The 23,380-nt window shown below is 39.2% G+C and overlaps 1 protein-coding gene across 1 annotated transcript in view; it reads left to right on the forward strand.

The window, feature by feature from the left end:
• Positions 1–21,591, forward strand: part of LOC147112822 (transcription factor AP-2-beta-like) — a 39,260-nt gene extending 17,669 nt beyond the window's left edge. Inside the window, exons 4-7 of the mRNA XM_085997491.1 lie at positions 10,171–10,387; positions 11,917–12,035; positions 15,368–15,509; positions 19,394–21,591. Coding sequence (XP_085853617.1) covers positions 10,171–10,387; positions 11,917–12,035; positions 15,368–15,509; positions 19,394–19,691 — 776 coding nt within the window. The 3' untranslated portion in view covers positions 19,692–21,591. The remainder of the gene's footprint in view (positions 1–10,170; positions 10,388–11,916; positions 12,036–15,367; positions 15,510–19,393) is intronic.
• The last annotated feature ends 1,789 nt before the right edge of the window (positions 21,592–23,380 follow it).

The raw sequence follows: 23,380 nt of genomic DNA on the forward strand, positions 1-23,380 counted from the left end.
TTATTCTGAGACTGTGACCCCTGGTTCTAGACTCCCCAGCCAGGGGAAACATCCTGCATCTACCCTGTCAAGCCCTGTAAGAATTTTGTGTGTTTCAATGAGATCACCTCTCATTCTTCTAAACCCTGGAGAATATCGGCCTAGTCTACTCAATCTCTCGACAATCCTCCCATCCCAGGAATCAGTCTGGTGAACCTTTGTTGCACTCCCTCTATGGCAAGTATATTCTTCCTTAGGTAAGGAGACCAAAACAATGATAGTGCTATTGATTGCATTTGTTACTTTAAGTTTTTGCATATGATCAAATCACTAAAGAGGGGTTACCTACACAGACAGGGCTGGGTGCTTCCCCACAAACTGCTCCTTAAACTGAGAAAGTTAGGGCAAACAATACTAAAGATAACCATGAAGAATATAGAAAATAAAGTAGGGGAAGGTAAAATGGGAGCTGAGGAAGACTAAAAGGAATATGAGAAAACAGTAGCAGATGCTATAAAAGGAAATAGTAAAGGGTTTTGTATGCATTTAAAAAGTAAAATAATAGTTAAAGAGAGCATAGGACCACCTTGGGGAGAGTCTAATTGTGGAGGATAAAGGCACAGCAGAGAGATTAAAGAATTATTTTGCTTGTTTTTTTACAAATGGTGGTGGAAGTGTGAATATAGATGTACTAGAGGAGGATATGGAGAAAAATGATAGATATAACAGTAGAAAGGGAATTAGTTCTGAAAAAAATGAGCACAACTTAAGGTTTAATAAGTTCCTGGGCCCTGATGATATGTATCCTAGGCTGTTAAAAGTGAAGAGATAGCAGATGCTTGGACCATAAATTTTCAATCCTTCTTAGCAATGCAAATTGCACCATTGGACTGGACAGTAGACAATCTAACATCCTTATTCAAAAAGGGAGAGAAGGATAAACTGAGTGACTGTATGACAGTCAAGTTTAACATCAGTTGTGGACAAACTCAGAGCAGAACTTTCAACTTTGGGGCTTAAAATGGACGGCAGCAAATTAGCTGCCTGTTATGCACCCACCCAATGGGACAGGGTGTATAATGGGCGGCAGAAACACTACTGCCCATTTTATGCCCCTTCTCCAATTAAAGTTGGAAGTTCTGCCCTTAGAATCGATCAATCGAGATAAAATTAATAAGCTTGGGCTAATGATGGGCAACTAGTACCAATTTGTGAAAGGCAAGTTGTGATTGATAATATTTTTTACAGAGACCTTTTAGATAGATAAAGCAAATGCAGTCAATGTACTGTATATAGATTTTTGGGTGGCATTCCATGAGGTATCACAGAAGAGGTTTGTTGAAAACATTCAGACCTATGGTATAATAGGATGTAGCAAGACGGATAGAAAGTGGGTGATAGACAGGAAACAAAAAGTTAGGATAGAAGGGTTGAAAGTTGTGTACCACAGAGATCATGGCTGATGCACTTTTGTTCTCAGTATATGAAGATGATTTAGACTTGGATATAGGGTAAATAGGGGGTAAATTGGTTCACGAACAGGGTGGCATGCATGCTGCACATGCCAGAAGAGGTCGGCCCAGGGGACCACCCAAAATTGGTCCACAGGCTTTATTTTAACATTTCGGATGAGCTGCCAGTGTCTGTTGCACCTCCAGAGGCAGCTCGTCCATGTTGAGGGATCCAATTTTAGACCACATGCCTCTCCACCAGTGACCCTCAGGTATGTGCTGGGGGAAGGGGATGGAGGAAGCTGATCACAGCATCCCTCAGGAGCATTCCTGCCCCTCCTTGCTTCATATCAAATTTTAAAGAAAATGTATTTACCTTATTAGTGTCTACCACCTGCTAGGCCCCATCCACGCCAGCAAAACCTGAGCAGAAGAGGCCCAGCAGCTGCTTGCTCAAGGCAGCCCAATTTCCCAGAGGGGTCCTGAAATAGATGTTAGCCTCCTCATTAGCATATGCAAGGTACCTACTGTCTGTTTTAGGCGGCTACCCTGAACACATCAAAAATGGCCTTACCCAATATCTGGTTGCGGGTCTTTCAGGTGACCTTGGGGTTGACCCCGTAAATGGCCCTCAATGCACCCATTTTCCACCCATAAAATGGGTCCAATGGAGTCCAACTTCTACCACACAATCTCAAAACTTGCTGATGGCACAAAAGTAAAAGGTTTAGCAAAGGAGATGTAGATAGTTCAGAAGAATGGCAAACAGATGTCAGATGCAATTTAAAGTGAATAAGTGATGAGGTAATGCAAAATGGGAGGGTAAACAAGGAAATAGGAGTATGCACTTAGTGGAAAGATACAGATTAAGAGGGAGACTTAGGAGTTCTAATACATAATTCCCTGAAAGTGCTAGTGCAGGTAGATAAGCCATAAAAACACTAATATAATGTTGGGCTTTATCAATAGATGCTTATAATACAGAGTGAAGAAGTAATGATGAAGTCATGAAAACATTGGTTAGGCCACAGTAGAGTGTGTAGATATGCATGCTCCATTATAGAAAGGGTATTAATGCTATAGAAAGTGTACGGCCTGGTTCCTCTAGGATGATGCCTGGGATGGGAAAGTACAGTTATCAGGAGAGACTTGGGATATTATGGGGGCGGGGTGGATTTCTGCAGGGGTTCTCATGCCATTACTTTGGCAGAAGATCAGCAGCAACCTTGTAGAAACAGTGTAAATGGCTGTTTATACCATTTCTCAGTGGTTTAGGCAATATTCCACCAAAGTTGTAGTAGGCAATCAGGAGAAGCCTCATGGAAATTATTCACACTGGACTAGGTTTTTTCACTGGTTCAGAGAAAGCTAAGAGAAAATTCACTGCAGTTTCTTTAAATAATTATGAAGAATTTTGATTGCGTGAAGAGGGAAAGATTATTTTCTCTGGGTTGGGAGTCAGTGATGAGGGGTCATCAATGTTAAATTGTCAGTAAGAGTGTGGGGGGAGAGGCCGGGGTAATGTCTTTCTGCAGAGGATTCTTAGAGCATGGAAGCCTTTGCTACAGGAAGTGGTTGAGGCGGAGGCCACTGCATCTTTTAAGGGGAAATTGGATAAGTGTTTAATGCAGAGGGAGATGCAGGGCTATGGGAGAAAGGGGGCAGTGAGATTCGTTTTCGGATTACTCTCGCAAAAGTCAGCTGAAATGTGATGGGCTGAATGGCCTCCTTCTGTGCCATAAACACCTATGGTTCTAGATGGCAGTTGAAAAACAGCTAAGTGTTTCAGTATGACTGTGTCAAACTATAATAATTTGCAGGATTGTTATAGTGAGCTAGTAAAGTCAGATCTTTCCCATGTTCAGCTGGCAACATGTAAAACTTTGTTTGGGATGTTGATGTGTACCTATGAAGAAAATAAACAGGAGCAAACGTTACACGTGTAGACGTTTTCCTAGCCACTACTAATAAGACCGTGAACTGTTGCATGTTTAGTAAACGTGCTGATTAAAGTGCTTGTAAAAGCCAAGATGTCAAGCAAAATCAGTAAGTGCACACGTGTAAAATACGACTCTCCGCAATGTCGATAGCTTATAGGAAACGATGAAAAATCCTAGCTGCGAAATGGAACTGTTGTAGAAAACACTCAAAATTGCAACAATTTTGTAAAACTCAAGTTTGCTTAGCAACGTGAGGACATCAGGTCCTTTTGTGTTGGCACCACCCTCACCTCCCGCGGTCTCCCGTTTCCTGTACACTGCGCGTGCGCAGGGCAGACTTTGGTCGGATCTCTTCAGCATAATTGTTCAGATTTGTTTGGCCAGTTGCTATTTATACATTTTAAATGCATGTTAAACTTATGCATGCCGTTCAAAACTGCATTCTCACTTTTAAGTTGACAAAGGTCAAAATTTCATTCTAATTACTGAAACTGCAGACGCGTGTATGTTTAAGTTGTGTGTAACATAAATTACTCGGAAGCACGCCTTGTAGTTTTGCTAATGTTTATGTACATTATTTTGTAGCGGGGTGGGGGAACTACCCTTATATATTGGGTATGGTCACCTGATTCCCTTTCTGTAGGTGGCACTACCTTAACAGTGATCTTCTGTAATGATACATACATACATAGGATATGTAGGAGCTTCGTGAGAACTTCTACTCAGATAAAACACGTGTCTGACACTGCTTAAGGCGTATAGTCATTCCTAAAACTATGGCTACAATGTAGAAAATGGTCCCACTGTTTAGGAGTTAATAAGACCGATGTTCAGTTGAGTGCAAACTACAAACTCGAAACTTGATGCAAATAGATACTTAAATACTGAAGTATTTCACATTAATAGCTTTGAGTTAAGTTGATTTCCATAATCTGCTTTGCGCTCTCAAATATATTGATATGAATAATAGTTTACAATAGCAAAGGAACGCTTATGAGATAAAAATAAAACAGACAAAAACTGCACCTGTAACTAATTGAAAAGAGAGTTGTTGTAGATATTGGGCAACATTAGATTACATAGCTGTAAAATATAGTCCTTAGAGGAATTTAACATCAGGGATAGAATGTGTAAAGATCGCCACAATGATTCTCAAACATGCCGCACCGAGATACTGCAACGATGCATTTTAAGTAAGTCGACATTAGAAATTACCCGCACATATTATTTAGTTTGCTTAATACTTGCTTATTTGTTATCCAAATATTATTGTTATCGTTATATATCCCTGTTACAATGTATTTCTATCCTTCAAACAAATTCGAGACATTTCGTTGCAGGGATCTGTGTGATTCCATTTTTTTTAAGGATTAAATACAGTGCAGGCCAACCGAGAAAAGGGGGCAGCTAATACTTAATTGTAAAATATAGAATGGCTGCGTTTCCAAAGTGGGGTTAACGAGATGGTCAAGAGTCATTGTGCCGTATTTTGTGTGGGAATAGCTGCCTGGCACTTTTTAAGGTAATTTACTTAACAGGAAATGAGTTGGTCCCAGAAGAGAGAGCAAACGAGGAGAGTTAAAGTAGCCAGCGTGATAAATGACGCTTTCATTTAGGGATCTCTAGAGCTCGTTTAAGTCTAATTTTCCGTATTAGCCCCTGTTGAGCTATTAATACAGTACTCAGGGACCGTGGCTCCTGTCTGGGCAGAGACATTACAGCTAACATTAAAACACACTCTTGATTTCAATGTGGAGATAATGGAAGGTGTTTTAAATGTTTCTGCTAATATAGATTGACAGAGGGAGGCAAATATGATTTGGAGGGTCTGGTCAATGAATAATCAATAATGTGATAATGGCAATGCCGGTTAAAATCAAGCAAAGCAGTGTGACATAGCCCTCACAAAAAGAATCGTGAAACATTTTTATATTTGTTTATCTTAGTGGACACTTCATACCATACAATAACTTTTGCAATGATTGAAATACTTGCATATTTTTACATTTGGTTTAATGGGCATATAGATAGAATCATAGAAAATTAAAGCATAGAAGGAGGCCACTCGGCCCGTCGTGCCTGTGCTGGCTCTTTGAAACACCAGTCATACTTAGTCCCACATCCCCGCTTTTTGTCCGTAACCCTGAAAGTTGCTCATCCTCAAGTACCTGTCCAACTCCCTTTTAAAATTATTTATGGAATCAGCGTCCACCATCTTTTCAGGTAGAGCATTCCAGATCCTGACAACTCTCTGAGTGAAAAATCCTCTTCATCTCCCCACTAGATCTTTTTCTAATGATTTAGAATTTAGTTTTGAATCTATGACCTAAACGCAGCACCTATAGCCATTCACCTGCCGACTTATCTATGTCGAAAAGTTGGCAGATGAATGATTATAGGTACTGCATTTTATATTCATAATAATATTACAATTCACATTGCATCTCTACACAAAATGGAAAAGCTTAAAACTGTTATCTATATATTTTGTAACGTTTAATATTAGTATATCCAATAGCTGCATATACTTCCCCATTGCCAGACATCCACATGCTCTATTGCTATTGCATTGAACAAATTAGATTTATATGCAGTTATATGTAAATATACACACACGGTTTATCTCAAGATATGTATCCATATACATAAAAAATTATATTAACACTAACATGCAGTAGATAACGCGCATTTCTGATTAATAGCTATGGAAATATTAGGTTCTGTTTATCTAGAATGTACAAGATATGTCTGACGAGATATGTCTGAATCAGGAATGCTAATAAATAGAAGCGAATGTCTTGGCATTTTGTGTTGTTTGTAGTTAGAATTATGCACGGGCTAGGTTAGCGCCTTTGCTACATTACATGTGCAACCATTCGTGGTTATTATTATTACATTAACTTGCATAACGATTGCATATACACTTGCAACATATTTACACATTGCATTACGAAGAAGTACGGGCTGAACATTCTGAACACGTAAAGAATTGAAGGCTTCAAGCTGCGTTTTTGTCACGGTCCATTGGTTTGCGATTTCCTCTAGTCGTTTGAACGCTATCAAGTTCGTTGCAGAATTACGTTTCAAAGCACAATCTGTTCATAATTATTAACAAATGAAGCAAGTATTATTTTCCATATTGATGATCTGTAAGAGAAATTAACGCGAGAATATGCCTTAGAGATATTCCAGAACTAAATTAGCAAAGTGATATTACAAGACTTTAATAAATATGATTGAAAACACTTAACTGAGCCCATGCTACCGTGGCTTATGATTCATTTCAGTACGTTAACGATGGTGTTTATAACATGAAAATATCTATACTTGGGTGTTTATTGATCAAGTAGCAATAATTTCTTTCGTGGAAAAATAAAAATGACAAGATATAGACAGTCAGATGGGCGGACAGATTACTTAGGTTGTAGATCCATATTCATTTCTGATGTGGCATATTTACTGTCCAATTAATGACTATTTATTTTCTCAAGTATTTGCATGGCTCATGTTTGCGGGATATTGCAATTTACAGGAGAATCGCTCAGTAAGCCGTCAGCCTTGTATTTGTCAGAATCTGCACCAAATTGAAAGTTCAGATTGTGGGCAATACTTTTCACTTCTAATACTGGAATAACTCGCTAGGAGCACTATTACTAGCATGCGTATATATAAATGCCAATGTTAACGTGTTAGCTGAAGCAAGATTTCTTTTTTAAGAGGTTAAGAGCTGTTTAAATGACTGCAGCGAGTTTAAATTACAGTAGCTATGCTCTGCAATTAATTGTTAGCAAGCGTGGAAAACTTCTGATAGATTCAGGACCGTCTGCAGACCACAGAGGTAGTTGCCACTAGGATATTCAGATTCACGAGTATTTATGTTTTAAGTCGAATTTTAACATGACGTCGTCTTCCATGTAGCGAAAGGTGTAAGCAATGTGGAGGAATCATACAGGGAATTATGATAATCATATTAATTATATTTTGAGACACACAGTAAACCGAATAATATAGGAGATGCAGTGGGTTTCCACTATAATGCACGCCTTCCACCAGTGGCCAATGCTATTATGTAGTTTGTATTTAATTTGTCAACTTTCACGTACCTTTTTCTCCTTAACAGTTTTTATACATTTTGTATCACACAAGAAAATAAAAAACAGGCAAATGATATTTAACGAGGCCGATTTTCCGTGCCGGGGTTCACTGACACGATGTATATGTCGCCCTTCATGTGACGAGGGGAGGAGGACGGGTGAAAGTAAATTCATAATGGGCGACCTAACACGTTGACAAATGGGTGGATGTGTGACCGTACATCATTGCAACACTGTAATCGAATTGAAATGAGTGAGATTTAACAATAAATATCTGCAACACGGACAACTTGTTGATCGTATTGTTAATGTGGATCAACACAAATGTGAACTCGCACCGAAATGGCAGCCGCATATACTTCATCATCTTGTTTAAATCTTCAAACTTGTCGAGTTACATTGTCCCTCAAATAAAATAGCAGTTGGCGCAGAAGCCAAATAGTAATTAGTGTTCCCCCCCCACCCCCATCCCCGCCCAATTCTAGTAATAAACCGGGTGGGATTCGATAATGCTCATTCAAACACAGTTAGCAGGGCTGAATTCAAACAGATGAAACAAAAGTCGATGGTTTTATTCTGAACTGGCGGATAATTAACTGCTTACAAATGTGTTAGTGACACCATTTCTAGTTCACAAGCCAGATTTCGACATTATTTGGAAACAGACACGGCTTTCGAGCCCATCTGGGTTTCATCAAAACGCTTACAGATCTGTCTGGAAGAGACCGGGTAGCACTCGCCAGCTTGGTACAAAAAAACTTTACCTGAAGTAGAAATTGATACTTGGCCCGAGCGTGGGAACTGCGGATTCGGAGGAGAATTATAAGCACAGTTTGCTTTATGTTAATTAAGACATAAAGCATAGTTGTGTGGCCAAATATAGAAAGAATGCAAATTTGCTGTTATATTTTCAATTTTCAACCTAAAGCATTTGGGTGATCTGCAGGAGGCAACATTTACGGTAAATATAAAGAGGGAACTTAAAAAAATCAGTTACTGAAATCACCATTTTTAAACCTTTTATTCTTTACGATCTAATTCTGTGGGATTTCCTCGACAAATCGTTTCTGTTAAACAGTGAACGCTGATTGCATCATTGGGGAAAGGCTCCCCAAGGAATTATCGAACCTCACAATGTGAGAGCTGAATTACCAACACCACTGCTGACACCGTGAGGTTTCGCTTTCAGTTGGATATTTAAATTCAGCTCCCTTGTACTGTGGGGCTGCAGTAACTCTTCCAACCCAGTTTCTCCAGCATTTCATTAAAAGTATATAAACCAGGGAGGGTGGGCAAATAACTAACTAACATCGAAGCTAATTATAATTATTTGCATCCTTTGGAAGGGATCTGATGGCGAAGATTTCTCTAATCCAATCAACAAGTGCGCGATTTAACACAGGTTGAAAGACCATGACCATAGTTGGCACTGGCTGCTATGTTTTCCCCGTTTGCTGCTTGAATAATATAAGCCGCAAATTCCTAAAGTAAATATCTTTTGGACAAAATGGCACACTTCCCTAAATTGGAAAATCGAGGTTTTATGCATCACTTTAGGACTGCTGGGCGGTAGACGCAAAAGGAACTTTATAAATCTGTAAAATGAAATAAGGCGCAATTAAAGTAACTCTGAAGCAACAATTCTTTATATTGCGAATAAAGTCATAGCGAAATATACCATACTTCCATTAATGTGGAATTGTGAATTCTTGGCCCAGAGATATTGTTGATCGATAACAAAATATCCTGAGAAAGGGTTCATGAGATAAGGCAGGGACATTGAAGTATTTTGTTTAGTTTTTACCCATTAGCTTGTGCTAGTGGGCTGGTGTAGCAATTTATTGTACGTTGGAAACGATCACATGCCTACAATTATCTTGTTGATACCAATAATACTAATAAAATCACTATTATTTTCTCCTTTTGCTTCGGTTAATTCTTAAGTTCTAGAAATAATACATATGGGAGGTCAACATCTGTCGTAGTCAGTTATAATTAATAATGCATTTCAAATGAACCTTGGGTAAATATTTTTTTGTGCAGCCAATTCCATTCCAGTCATTGCAGTAGCTGAAGACTCTAACCTGCTAACTCTTTTGAAAGCATGTGAACTTAACAAATATTCGGGGAGAAATATAGTGCAGGCTTTCAGTAGGCATCTCTCATTTACATTACTCTCTAGAACGCACTTATTGTTTTACAAGATTTTGTTCTCCTATTTGGAAACGCGTAGTTCCCTACGAGAGATTTTATTTTACAATATACACGATTTTTCAAAAAGTATTATCCCCGTCTAAGCGTCAAAGAGTTTGTGTAGAATTTAACGTTGATAAACCACGTTCGAGGCACCAGATCTAGAAACCAGTGGGCACTTCCCCAAAACACATGTTTTTGGTTTTTGTAAGAGAGATGCAAGAGATCATTCCATAAAACGCTGATATACTTTTCAAATTTCCAGTTTATTAATTAAGCACAGCTGCCCTCCCTATAAAACCGACTAGCTCCACTTTTCTGTACAGTGCATCCTATGTGCGAATGGTACACAATATTTGTCGGCTGAAAAATGTTCCAACGGAGCCGATGCAGACACGATGGACCGAATGGCCTTCTGTGTAACACTTCAAAGGTTCTATATTTAGTTTCAGATTGTATCTGTACTTATAGTGACGCAGTGCTGACTTCTGGTGTTGTGTCCTTTCCTTTCAGTCCCACTTCCTCAGAAGAATATCACGTCTCTGACGATGAATAAAGACAATCTACTAGGTGGAATCGCGAACCATAACGAGGTATTCTGTTCGGTGCCAGGACGCCTGTCTCTGCTCAGCTCCACGTCCAAGTACAAGGTGACTGTGGGAGAAGTCCAGAGGCGCCTGTCCCCACCAGAGTGTCTGAACGCGTCATTGTTGGGGGGAGTGCTGAGAAGGTAGGTCACAAACACAGGAAACCAACCTTTCAAAATAAATCAATATGGAAACGTACAGAACAATAACGTGTGACTATAGCTAGAGTGCAAAGTGCATTGTACGTGTGTGTCTTTATCTGTATCCCCCAACCCCCGTCCATCGATCCATCTATCTAAATTATACAGACATATGTGAATCGCACATATTTTTCTTCATAGCACAATATTTCAATTAATATTTCCATATCCATTCTTCTGTTTGTTTGTCACTCATGAATCCAGAGCATAATATTAATAACCATTAAAACGCAAATTCGGAAGCCAGTGGGTATGTAAGAGTGCAGTTATACCACACCTACCGGTCTGAAACTGGTATATATATCTTGCACTGGGCTTGGTCATAAAGTATCTATGTGTATGGGTGTTTGAACACAGGCCATGCTCCCCATGCTTCGCTTTTTAATGTGAGGGCACTGGCCGGAATATTCGTTTCGTCGCCGTATTAAGAAGATTGAAAATAAAGTCCCCCAATATGCAGACAGGAGCATCAGTTATTTCGTAACATTAAAAAGATTCAATTCAAATGCTTTAAAGTTCCCAAGAGAGTCGATGAACAGTCTGGATATTTTTAAAACTATAGTTTCACATTGCTGGAGTAATAGTGACCCAGTAGAAACTTAAAGTGCTGTGAGACTATCATTTAGAAGTGGTCCCGCACCGCCTGGCTTTAGTGCACTTGAGAACCTCACTCCAGGACACTGCCGCTTTCACATCAATGGGCACTCGAAAGCAAAAGTAGCAGTGTAGCTGTATCCATAACTGTACCCTTGGGCTGCCGCTATATTGCAGCTACCAGTGCTAGACCGGTATCTGTGGAGTAGGCAGTTGATGCACTGGGGCTGTACTGCCAACTGTGCCTCTCGACCAATGCACTAAGGTCAACCACAAAAGAGCTTTGCGTACTGGCTGGCTCAATTTTAATTTGAGGAGAAGAAGAGAAAAATCCTCTTCTAAAATTAAAATCATAGGAGCGTAAGTTTATTAATTGCCCAGATTGTTCAATGCACCACTTCAGTATTTTAAAATGCGGCCTTGCATTGACCTGGCGTCATGCTGCACCTCGTGTGAACTCAATGCTGGTGTGAGACCGTCGCCTGTAGGATGATATCACACTTCCTGGCGTTAGTGTACTGGGTTTACCTTGGGACTTGACTCCCCAATTACACTGCCACTTTCGGGTTCATACTCATCCAAAACAGCTCCCCATTAATATGAAAGTAGCAGTACAACTGCATCTTTACGAAATAATGACTTGGCCCATGGGCATTATTATAAACTTCCGCTGGAACCTCGTATGCAAAGTCGCCTTTTAAAAGAGTTTTTTTTCCAGAATAAGGAACGTATGAAATATTATGGTCGCATAATATTAAAGAGCAGAGTTCTTGATTGAACAGTTCTACCACACACACACACACACACACACACACATTTATAAACAGGACTACTTCATGTATTGCGGAGTTTCAAAATGTACCGTGCATTGTTTTCAGAGCCAAGTCGAAAAACGGTGGAAGGTCGTTGAGAGAAAAGCTAGAGAAGATCGGATTAAATTTACCCGCAGGCAGACGTAAAGCTGCGAACGTCACTTTACTAACCTCACTAGTAGAAGGTAAAGACTTGGGAACACTTTTCATAAGGAACCCTCTGACTGTATTGGTAACCTGATGGCATGATTATCCCAAAATTAACGCCACTCACACCGACTTTATCCAAACATCGTATGAACAAGGACATGACAATAAGAAGATTATTTGTCAATTATTTGTATAATACCATTCAGTATATATCATGTTGACAGGGATATCATTTCATTGCATTCTTTTCTATATATTGCTTTTATATGTAACAATGCTCATTGTACTAAAGACAGTTGAGAGAATTGGTGATTAAAATATCAAAATTATAACACTTTCACGATTTTTTGGCATTTTCAAGCAGACCATTTATTTGAACTTGCAAGAGAAATTATAACATTAATTATGGAATTAAAGTAATATCGTACTTTGTGCATAAATAATAATACTAAATATTACAAATACATTTATCCCATGGCCGTAAGGGATTTTAGCTAACCTTCATGAATAATTTATAATTGTATTCAAATTTTCATATGTAACAGCGTTTTCAATAAGTTAGTTACCACATAAGCGCGCGCGCACACACACACACACTTCCATATATCTATTTCTGTTTCTGCGCACAGCTATGATTTTTTCTTAAGTACCTGTTACTTCTCACTCGTGATCTCCCTCTGTCTCTCTGTCTCTCTACATCTACATCAGGGACAGACATATTTCCGATGTACATATTACATCAGGTGACCTGCATAACACGTGCATTAATGTCAGGAAAAGCATTTTTAGTAGAATAATTATTATTCTTATGTGGACGATTATGTAGAGAGATCCTATTCTTTCTCAACAAGTAATGCATGCCGTCGGATTTTACTTAAAGCTAAGCAGCCTATATTGATTGGAATGGAATATTGTTTCTTAAACAATCACAGAACCGATGATCTCGTGCAATCTTCAGAGTAGTATTGATTTTTTCTATTATATTGTTGAATGGTGCGTAACAGGAAAATTGACATGATAGATAGATGTGTAGGACATCTATTTATTCGCCTTTTTCTGTTTATCACCGCTTCTGGCACACTCACCTATTTACCATTTGCCTATATAGCTATAAAAAATATTGTTCCTACACGGGTCAACGTAATGACTATTTAACTTTAGGGAGCTAAATAAATTCAGTTCTCCTATTTTTTTTATTTCAAGAAGATGTAACAGAAATTGAAAAGTTGCACTTTATTATGAATATATATGTTATGGCAATACCCTCATTAAGGGTGTATCGTTAAAAAATCAGACAATAATTAGTTTGATCATTAGCAGTACAGTATCTGGCTGAATTCGTAAGTGCTAATGTTAATTTCATGTGCACAGTCTAAGCTATCGCCTGCAAAGTACTTTGTTTGAAAAGATTCAGTGCTGCAGGGGTGAGGCATTATCTACTTGAATCCCCCCAGAGCTTGGCTTTGTAGTGTTACCCAGCCTTCGCCTTTCTCTGAAACATCAGCATCAGGCGGGGAAGGTTGATGACATGGAACTCCCTGCAGGGTGTTCTCAATAAACACACATACACACTCACAATAGCTATGTAGGGAATAGGTATTTTCTAGCTGGTTTATGCTGTTTAAACTGTGTTTTAAAAACATCTCTCTCTACGTATATATATATACAGAGAAAGAGAGAACTTACCAGTTTTCAGCAATCTAAATTGTTCTTATGAGGATTTAGCCTTTTAGCTGTTCCTAGTTGATCCACAATGTTTGCACAAGGCAGTATTCTTTAAAGTGCCTTGTGCTGTAGTAAAATAAATTGCCTATTGTATTGTAGTTTATTGTCTCCAGTGGAAAGGACTTACACTGTATAATATTTAGTTCAATCTGGCAATGCTATCATATACAATAAAATGCTACTTTATGTTTTTAAATGTTTATGAGAGACAGCACGTATTTTATGTGGAGAATTTAGTACGGACTGTTAGATAACCGCTCCTTGTATAACACATTCACACCGACAGATGGATAGGCGATCATCCCATATACAGTATATATATATATTCCATGACAGACAGATAAACAGATAGATTATAATTATTCTTCTTGCTTCTGCATGAGTTCCATCAAACATTACTGATCTCATTCTGAAAGCTCACACTTCACTGTTGCAGTTCGTTATTTTGGCAAGTAACACTCAGTTGCTGCCTGTTAGAAACTCCTGGGGGATCCCTCGTTTAATTACAATATTTATCTTTTCAACGATAAACGTTCCATAGTCAACCCCTTCATAACAACCAACTGCTTTGCAATAAATGTGAGCCAACGGGCATTTTATTTAGATTGCCCACAGCAAAGACTTAAATCTCTCTCTACCCCAGGTAAATAACGAACGCCGTAACCGCTATGATATAAATAAGCCAATCCATCATATAACTCTGTAACGTAAGCAACATTTCTATTAGATTTAATAACTGAATATGCAAGTCAAAAGGTAACAACACAGCCACCATTTTGCAAAATAGCTAATTAATCCAAACGTTTAGTTTAGATTCTTACAAAGTTTATTTTGACAACATACACTCACAGTGGTTATAAGCCACTTTGTATCGATAACCAGCTGTGTGTGCAAGTTATGGGCTCTATGTTTATATACTAAGTGGAAGCTAAATATTTAAATCTGGGAGTGGGCGGCTTCAAAATTGCCCCATTGCGTCTGTGCGGATGTTAGTACTCTCGTCCCATTTCCTGCTCTTCCCCCGCACTCTTATAAAAGCTTCAGGTTCTAAATATGCGTCCTCCTTTCAAAGTAAATCATGTAACACTGCAACATTATAAATTGGAAGCGTTTCTATAGTGTAAAATGTTATGCCCAAATAACCATTTTCCCCTCACTACCCCTTCCACCGACAGGGGACAGGGCTACCTAGCATATTCACATGTGTTATTTATAATATCATCTCAATGTTACATTTACTAGATGTTAGAATAGACCTTATTGGGAGTCTAGTTTAGTTCTCAGCTTGGAGTATCTCCTGGATCCTCAAAGGAGGTCCTGCAGAGATTGTTGGGAGCTGGTGCATGGATAGTACACGAAGAGACACAGCCTACCCAAGAGGGACACTTAATGCTAATAGCCGGCAACGCGGAGTACAATGTGTACAAAATCTTTCGAAATGCAAATGACAAAAGAGCTGGTAACTGCAGCATAAATATTGTTTTGGCCCCACTCTATTTCTTCTTTTGCTTCATTTATTTTCCCTCCCTTAGATAAGTATGTTTGCAGATAATGGAATACATAGCTGAAAAGTTGCACACGCAAGCACACATGCCTCTATGTGAAAGCAATGAATTGAGGTGATTTTGGCTTTGTCTTGCAGGTGAAGCCGTGCATTTAGCCCGGGATTTTGGGTATATCTGTGAGACAGAATTCCCTGCCAAAGCTGCAGCCGACTACCTGAACAGACAGCACACAGACCCCAGCGAGCTGCACTCCAGAAAGAACATGATACTGGCCACAAAGTGAGTCATTCACATACTCCTACCTGTTATTGAGGCCTGCAGGAACAATCACTAGCAGTTAATCTTATAGCTGCTAAGCAATGATACGATGAATAGAATGCAATATTTGAAATTAGGTGACACGTCTTGTATCGCATCTGCACAAAGCAGACTTTGCCTGATTTAAGGCTTCACACGCTGTGATTTAGGTCCTTTCAAACAATGCATCAACATGTAGTTACAGTAGACACAGACAAATGAGTGCATTACATAAACTGGCTGCTGATTTTCGGTCGTTTAAATAATTTCACTCAATATGAGTCCACAAAACCTTCATAAATATGGTTTCCTTTATTCAAAAGAAAGCGAGTGAAAACCGATAGTTATAGTTAAATAATCAAACTACGTTTTAATTTAAGCGGAATTCTGGAGTTAAGAATTTAGTTTTCAGAAAACATTGAAATAAGAATGCCTCCAAACTTATAATGAGCTCAAGCAGTTTCAATCAGGTCTGTCACAGACAAAATAGCGTCTTAAAATATACGACTGTGGTCTGCCTTTAATATTATTGAGAAGAAAATCCCCCCAATTCCCACCAAAGATTTTTTAAGAAAAGGCTGAAAAATCATTTGCTCAAATTTGTCCAGATGTTCGCTAGACGTGATTTGAATTTAATTGTTTCTTTCCGCCGGGTCAGAAGATATCACAATCTCAGAAGTTTAATTGCTTGCAGGCGATTCTTTTTCTTTGAAGACTAGAAGCGCTTGGCTTCCCTGCCATTAATCCTTCACGGTGGACGTTTCCTACTTTACATAGTAAAAAAATTACAAGGGCGATGAATGCAGGCGTTTAGAATGTTCCCATAGCAATTTCCTATGCGTCTCTCTTATATGTGTGTTACCACACACGCGGAAAAAGAGATAGGCAGAAAAAAAACAAGGTCAGTAGAGATTGAGGACATAAAAGAAAAGCAAAAGTTGCATTTTTTAATATACTTCATTGAATATTTGTTGACATCAGAGTTCCTGAATGCAAAAGTGGCCACGATTGTTCGGAATCTGATTGTCTCTGTAATTCTGGTCACGTGTACTTCGGTCAGCCGAAACTGACTTTTTCAAGAGCCACTCTTTGTATAGGAGTTTGTTCCTCTAGTTGGGGATGGCAGTAAGTTCAAAGTAAGATGTGCCAGGCTACACTTTGGAACCTTCATTGATTGAGGATCAAATATAAAGCCATGATTTGTTTGGCTCCATTTACAAAAGATTAGGGCCAACTACACAACAATTCCAAGTATTAATGGTATTGATAATAATGATGACAGATATTTTTGGCTCCAAGTTCTTTAATCTCTTCTCTTCCCGCCTATTAATATAATCTGATTTTCTATCAAACGCATCCTTTAGATATAGATATTCCATGGTTATTGAACAGTATTCACATACATATCCTGATTTTTAAAAAATCGAATAAGTAATTACAATAAATATAATACACTGATTGTATTATTTCTCAGAAATCAAATGTTGATGATCATTCATTAAATCAGTGCATGCATCACAATCCTTCAGCATGGATATATCAAGCATCCAGGGCGCAGAGTGCTTTGAACATCCATGTTCACAATGGCATCTGGTGTAGGGAAATTAAGTGGATCCGAAATGTCCTTATGAACTTCATATATTCATATATATATAATATTAAAAATAGATACTGTGGAAATGATTACACGGCTGTATTCTAATTTCAGGCTTGGCATGATGCTACTAAACCATTTGGACTTCCTTCTCATAGTTTATATTATTTGACCCCCTTGATGAAATTACCGTCCTGTAATCACTCCCAGCTCTATATTCTCTGTGATCGTTGATAAGATTAGCTTAATATTTAACAAAGAAAACTTGATCTTTAGAGGAATACAGTGTTACACTCTACACTGTATGTCAATGACATTTGGCATGGATCCTCATTCAGAAGCAGAAGAAAATGGTCAAAATATAGATATATAGGCACCATGCCCGTCATTCCGAAAACGACAATACTCGGTAAATTGTTAATCCAGCAACAGGATGATAGGCGATGAATACTTTACATAGTATTACCTACTTCTCGATGTGCTGAGATTTTATTTTTGTTAATTGTTAAACTTTACAATTCAAATATTTTCTTTAAAATGCGTTTTGGTGAGATCGTGTGTTCATCAAGGTGATGGAAGCCAATGCTGGGAAATGGGACACATTTCCATTTCAACACTCAGTATGAATATTAATTATTTCCAGGTCAGGTGCAGCACCATTATGTTGCAATTATACAGTAGCTACCAGTCTGTTACGGATGGCTGTGGTATAGGTTCCAGCCAGTTTGCACACTCTGTCTGGAACTGCAATGGTCCTACCCAGGAGAGTGAGGTAGCACTGCGCATACGTGGAATTTAAATATTTGAAGAGTACGAGCAGGAGCTCCTGCACTCTCTGGACATTTACATCCACTCCAGGTAGGTTGGGAAAATATCCAAGAGGGCCATGGGACCCTTGAGCAGTTTTAAAATCAGGTTTAACACGCGCTAGAGTCACACTGCGTGCAGTGTTAACTACAAGTGTTGTAAATTACCTATTCCAGGGAGCTTTTACCTATTTTCTCCCTGTTAGCTCAGACTTATACATTAATCTTTAGCATCACCGTCAAGCAGAAACGACTTCAGAGACAAACCGAAGTTCAATTGCAAATTCCCCCTTACAGGCAGAGTAAATCTCCTTTTGCCCTAATTCGGGGTGAATTTCCGGGGTGGGAAGTGGGTGGGGGTGGGGAAGTATCTCCACTCGTCCGCTGTCATTTCGCAGAAGAGACCCGCAAACCCCAGACACCGTTTTCCGGGGTTTCCTGGCTCTTTCGGGACGTTACCCCAGATGGGCGGTAGAACCACTGCTGAAACTCACCTCCTACCTCTCAGCCCAACCCCATCTCTCACTTTGGAAAATGACATTCTGACTGTCAACAGAGCAAACTTCCATCCTTCGCTCTGGCTGGATTCCAACCGAGACACTGGAAGTAAAACACCCGCTTGCTGATCCACTGTGCCACCCAATCCCTCATTATATATAATCTTCTTTCAAAAAATAAATCCTTATAAAAAACTACCAGAAACTAAACACGAACAAAGTTTAGAACATACAGGACCTGTCTCCCCTTGCAACGAATGGCCTGGAAATGAAAAACTCTCAAGACTGTTCAGTTTTTGGATGGGATCCACAAATGCAATGGCAGGTCTCTCCGATTTAACCCTTTAACTATTAACTCCCCTGGGGATTTCATTCCCTCTGCAGTTCTATTGCAAAATATTCTGTTTGAATTTGATTTCCATGTCTTCCTAGTGATATTCATTTTTAATGATTTCTGATTTAGCACATCTCTGAGGTGGACGAGATTTTTTTCAAGGACCAAAATATGCTGCTAACACTCACATGTGTTATTGGTTGAAAAATGACCCCAGTAAACGTGTAACCTAACCTTAACTCTTTCACCAGTATGAACGTGTGCTGCTTTTAACAGAATTCTTTCACAATGAGATTAATCTATATTTAGGTTTGCACTGCTACATTCATTCTTTAGTAAATTAAAGAAAGACTCACATCCGTGGGTCATTGTGGGAATTGAGAACATATGAGATTCCATTAAAAACATCCTGAATTATTTGACTATCGTAGTTCTATTATAAGCAAAAGGAAATGTTAAATAGAAATTCGTATAAATTGGAACTCAATGCCGTACAGGCAGCTTTTCGGTAATCACGATGTGAGGGTTGAGGGGGTTAAACCAATTTCCATAGCAACCGGATAATGTGCCATTGCATACATCTGATTTGTGTTATCTGACGGCAGCATTCTTTGTCTTATTTTCTTAACCCCCAGGCAACTTTGCAAAGAATTCACAGATCTGCTGGCACAGGATAGGACTCCTTTGGGGAACACCAGGCCCAACCCCATCCTAGACCCAGGCATCCAGAGCTGTTTGACTCACTTTAGCCTCATTACGCATGGTTTTGGCTCTCCTGCCATTTGTGCTGCTCTCACAGCTGTCCAGAACTACCTGACGGAAGCATTAAAGGGACTGGACAAGATGTTCTTAAACAACAACCCAAATAGACACACATCTGGAGGGGAGGCAGGCACCAAAACTGGAGACAAGGAGGAAAAGAACAGGAAATGAGAAACATTCCTCCAAACTTTTTATTTTCTGTAGCTTTATATAAAAAAAATCTTCTATTGACTTGGAAAGGACAACAACGCACACATAACGGAGCAACACTGGGTCAACTGTTTGCAACCAATATGGACCTGGATGCAAGGCATCAAGAGCTTTTTTCTTGGTATTTTTCCAATTTTGCAAACATTTTGACTTCCATTTTATGTCAGAATGGGAGGTGATTCCAAGATCCACTTGTGTGACTGCAAATTGATTTTTTTTATATTATTGTCAAAATCCTTTGGTCCCACGTTCATTTCAGATCTGATTTCTGTGCACAGTTCTCCATGTTATGAGGATGGAAACATTCCAGCAAAAAAGAAAATGACTATCAGGTAACATAAAAACTTAATAGTGTTTTCCCCATTTGGATGCATTAGCTTTAATATAGAGCCTATAAAGAGATACTACCCAAGGTCTAATGGTTTGCACACAGATTTTGACATATGGTGACAATAATGACATTTACCTGCTCATTTTAACTCCAAGCATAACCCTGCAGTCTGCGGTATGACTGACCATAACCTTCCACTCGACATGAATCTAAACGGAGCTCTAACTAGATAATTATTCACCCTCGATTGCAGTTGTCAGATCAAGTTCAAGGTGAACATCAGCACTGCAAAAATAACTGCGAAAAGCAGAATGAGTACAGACAAGAGAGCGAGTTCACTTCAAAGAGACAGACTGAAATCCAACAGAGATTAATGAGAAGGGAGCATCGCATAATAGAAATGGGCAGTGTTCCCCCCTATGGCGTACTCTCTTTCATTTTTGGTACATTCCGACACATCACTAAATTTGACTGGTCTTCCTCTCAATAATTGTTCTGCATTTGGAAGCATCTACTTAAATACTCAGTAAGACAGGTTGCTCCTCTTAAGAAGCCATTACCATTTTGTTCGATCTTGCTTTTGGTGATTTTTTTTAAAGACCTTTCCCCTATCCCTTCAAGGACTCTTACCATCGTGCAACCTCCCTCAGCTCAGAGGGCGAGTGAGCAACATCGCCACCCAAAGGATTTTTGACCTCAGCTGATGGGCAGTTTGCTTATTATGAGTTTAGACAGAATTCGCCGGTAAACACAATGAGGCACTGTACTAACGCAAGGCGTCCACCTAGTGACCCGGTTGAGAACTGATGGCGTTTAATTGTAGATGCGAGATTTCAGCAGCAAGCAAGGCTACAGACTGAAAATCAGGCCCGAGGTCACGAAGAAAGCGTATTCACTATTACACTACCAGAGCAGCCTGATATGATTAGTTAGGAAGAACAATCACAGTTACTAAAATATTTGCTAGTCCGAAAAGAATCTGGTTTTAGAATTGTGCCTTCCCTTAGAATATATTGCACAGATATATGACACGGTTATCTTTTTGTTTATATATCCAAATCTTTAAGATTACATTCATCACCATTAGTCAGTCATTTGCAGTCATACATGTGTAACACTCTGTCATACTATTTCACTAAAATTGACAGCATTCACACTGAAAAAAGATGAGGGCCATGTTTAAAAGAGAGGATTGATTCTTGCAGGCCAGTAGACACGGGTCTGTAAGCTATGCATTTAGAATAACATGCAAATTCTTGGAGCTGGGTTGTCTGGAAGCCCTGGGGCTCTCAAACTAAAGGAGTGGCGTTCTCCTAAAAATAACAAAATTCCTGTTTCTTATACTGTGTTTCTGTTCTGTATTTCCCGGAAGGGACAGCAAACTCTGTCCTCATAGCTGGAAGATATCTACCAGTTATGAATGTATAAACATTTCGAATTGCTCCCCATCTAGTTTGTTTCAGTCAATGAAACCGCGCTGTACTCAAATATCTCGTCTGCATAAGATTTTGAAAGACATGAACATAACGTTCCAAGGGGAGGGAGGGAGGGGCACACACTCCACATTCCACACATGAAGAGTTAGTAAAGTAGCCGAGGGAGCCTGATTGTTCCTCTTTAATCCCAGTTTGTAGTTCTGAGAATGGTAATATTCCAGCTGTCTGCACCTGGGCACGTTTTTTCTTCGTAGCCAATTACAGCAATTATCCATTTAGAAACTGAATGCATTATTGTAACATTCAACAATTTAGACCATATTAGTCTGTCGGACAGCCATATGGTCGATATAACTATTACAAACACCTCTAATCTTCATATTGTCAGCATATAATCAATACGTACACCATGAGTTTCTACTCACTACAATATACAGCCATTTTGTTCAGTCTTGTATCCAAGTGGTTGCCCATACTGCAATATTTCCTTATTACTTCTGCATATAGTTATATTACCTTACTAAATGAATCATTTTTTTAAGATAAACCATCGCGAAATTATACAGAATTCAATGCTCCTTTGAATAAGAGCGTCCTTTTCACATGTTTTCCTTGATTTCTACTTCTTTGCCCCAGGCCATGCATTTCAATGGAAGAGTTACCACAAGCCGAACCTGTGCTACTCCGTGAGTCCACAGGTGGTATGTGGCGGATGGAGTGTTTCTCCCTGTGGGGACACAAAACAAACCCAGCACCAGAACTGACTAAACCCATTAGACACATTAGCAGGAAAGTTGGAATGCTGGGAGAACACAGGTGTGAAAGGAATATTTGACTGTCTGCTTTGTTACTCAAGACACTTAGAAAGAAGCAACTGTCGGCAATACTGTCTTGACAAATACACACGGGTCTTGTTTATTTTGAACTTTTTTTAACAAAAGAAATTGATATTCCCAGTTAAAGCTATCGCTGAATATAAATAAGATCAAGGTCCCTGGGATTCTGCAAGGGAAAGCAGTCTGTGGGCAAGAGTCGTTGCATTCTATGGATTTTTTTTAGAATTCTCGGGTGATTAAAATGAAATCATTGGACAGGATTAATTTATGAAATATATGTCTGCCGCTTGTTTTATTTTCACTGACTAAAGGCAAAAATGCAGCCTCTGTCACCGACAAAAATGGATGGCCATGGTAAATGTCGATCAGTTTCATCATGAGGATAAAAGGTTTCATTAAAGTTTACCCCAGGTTAAAACAATAAAACCCATGCTTGTGCACTGAGGATTTTCATGTAACCTGGTCGGAGGCTCATTCCCTTTTGATGGTAATTGCTTACTGTTTTGTTCTGAACTAGATGCAAAGTTGGTGCGTTAGATATTCAAATGCAATACTTAACCAGGCACAATTATTACAAACCAGGCACAATTATTGTAAAACACGGAAATTCTAGCACAACTTTACATTTGAACCGCATCTATTCTGTCAAAACTCCACTGAGAGTGACCTAACTAAATGTAACCTGCAACACTGCTGAATAAGCAGAGGAAATCCAAGTGTTCATTGCGCCCCCGCCCCCCAGGATCTGAACAGGTGAGGAACTTCTGCACAAGGAACAGTTTCTGTATCGGATTTGGTGACTGCGGATTCCTCGAATTCCGGGGTCATTGCAGTTCTGTAAGACACACGCAGACTTGATTAACCTCGTCGTTCAAGCCAACAGAGATACACGCAAGATTAATGACGAGATTTTTTTAAATGTCCAACAAATGAAATATTCAACACACCCATAGCTATCTGATTGCAATTTTGTCCTGGTCTCTAAATGTAGAACCTATAGTTTACAGCACGGAATTGTGCCATTCGGCCCATCGTGTCTCTGCGGGT

This window comes from Somniosus microcephalus, chromosome 9 (genome assembly GCF_052327205.1).
Source record: "Somniosus microcephalus isolate GS21.2 chromosome 9, FLI_Smic_1.0, whole genome shotgun sequence".
Classification (NCBI taxonomy): Eukaryota; Metazoa; Chordata; class Chondrichthyes; order Squaliformes; family Somniosidae; genus Somniosus; species Somniosus microcephalus.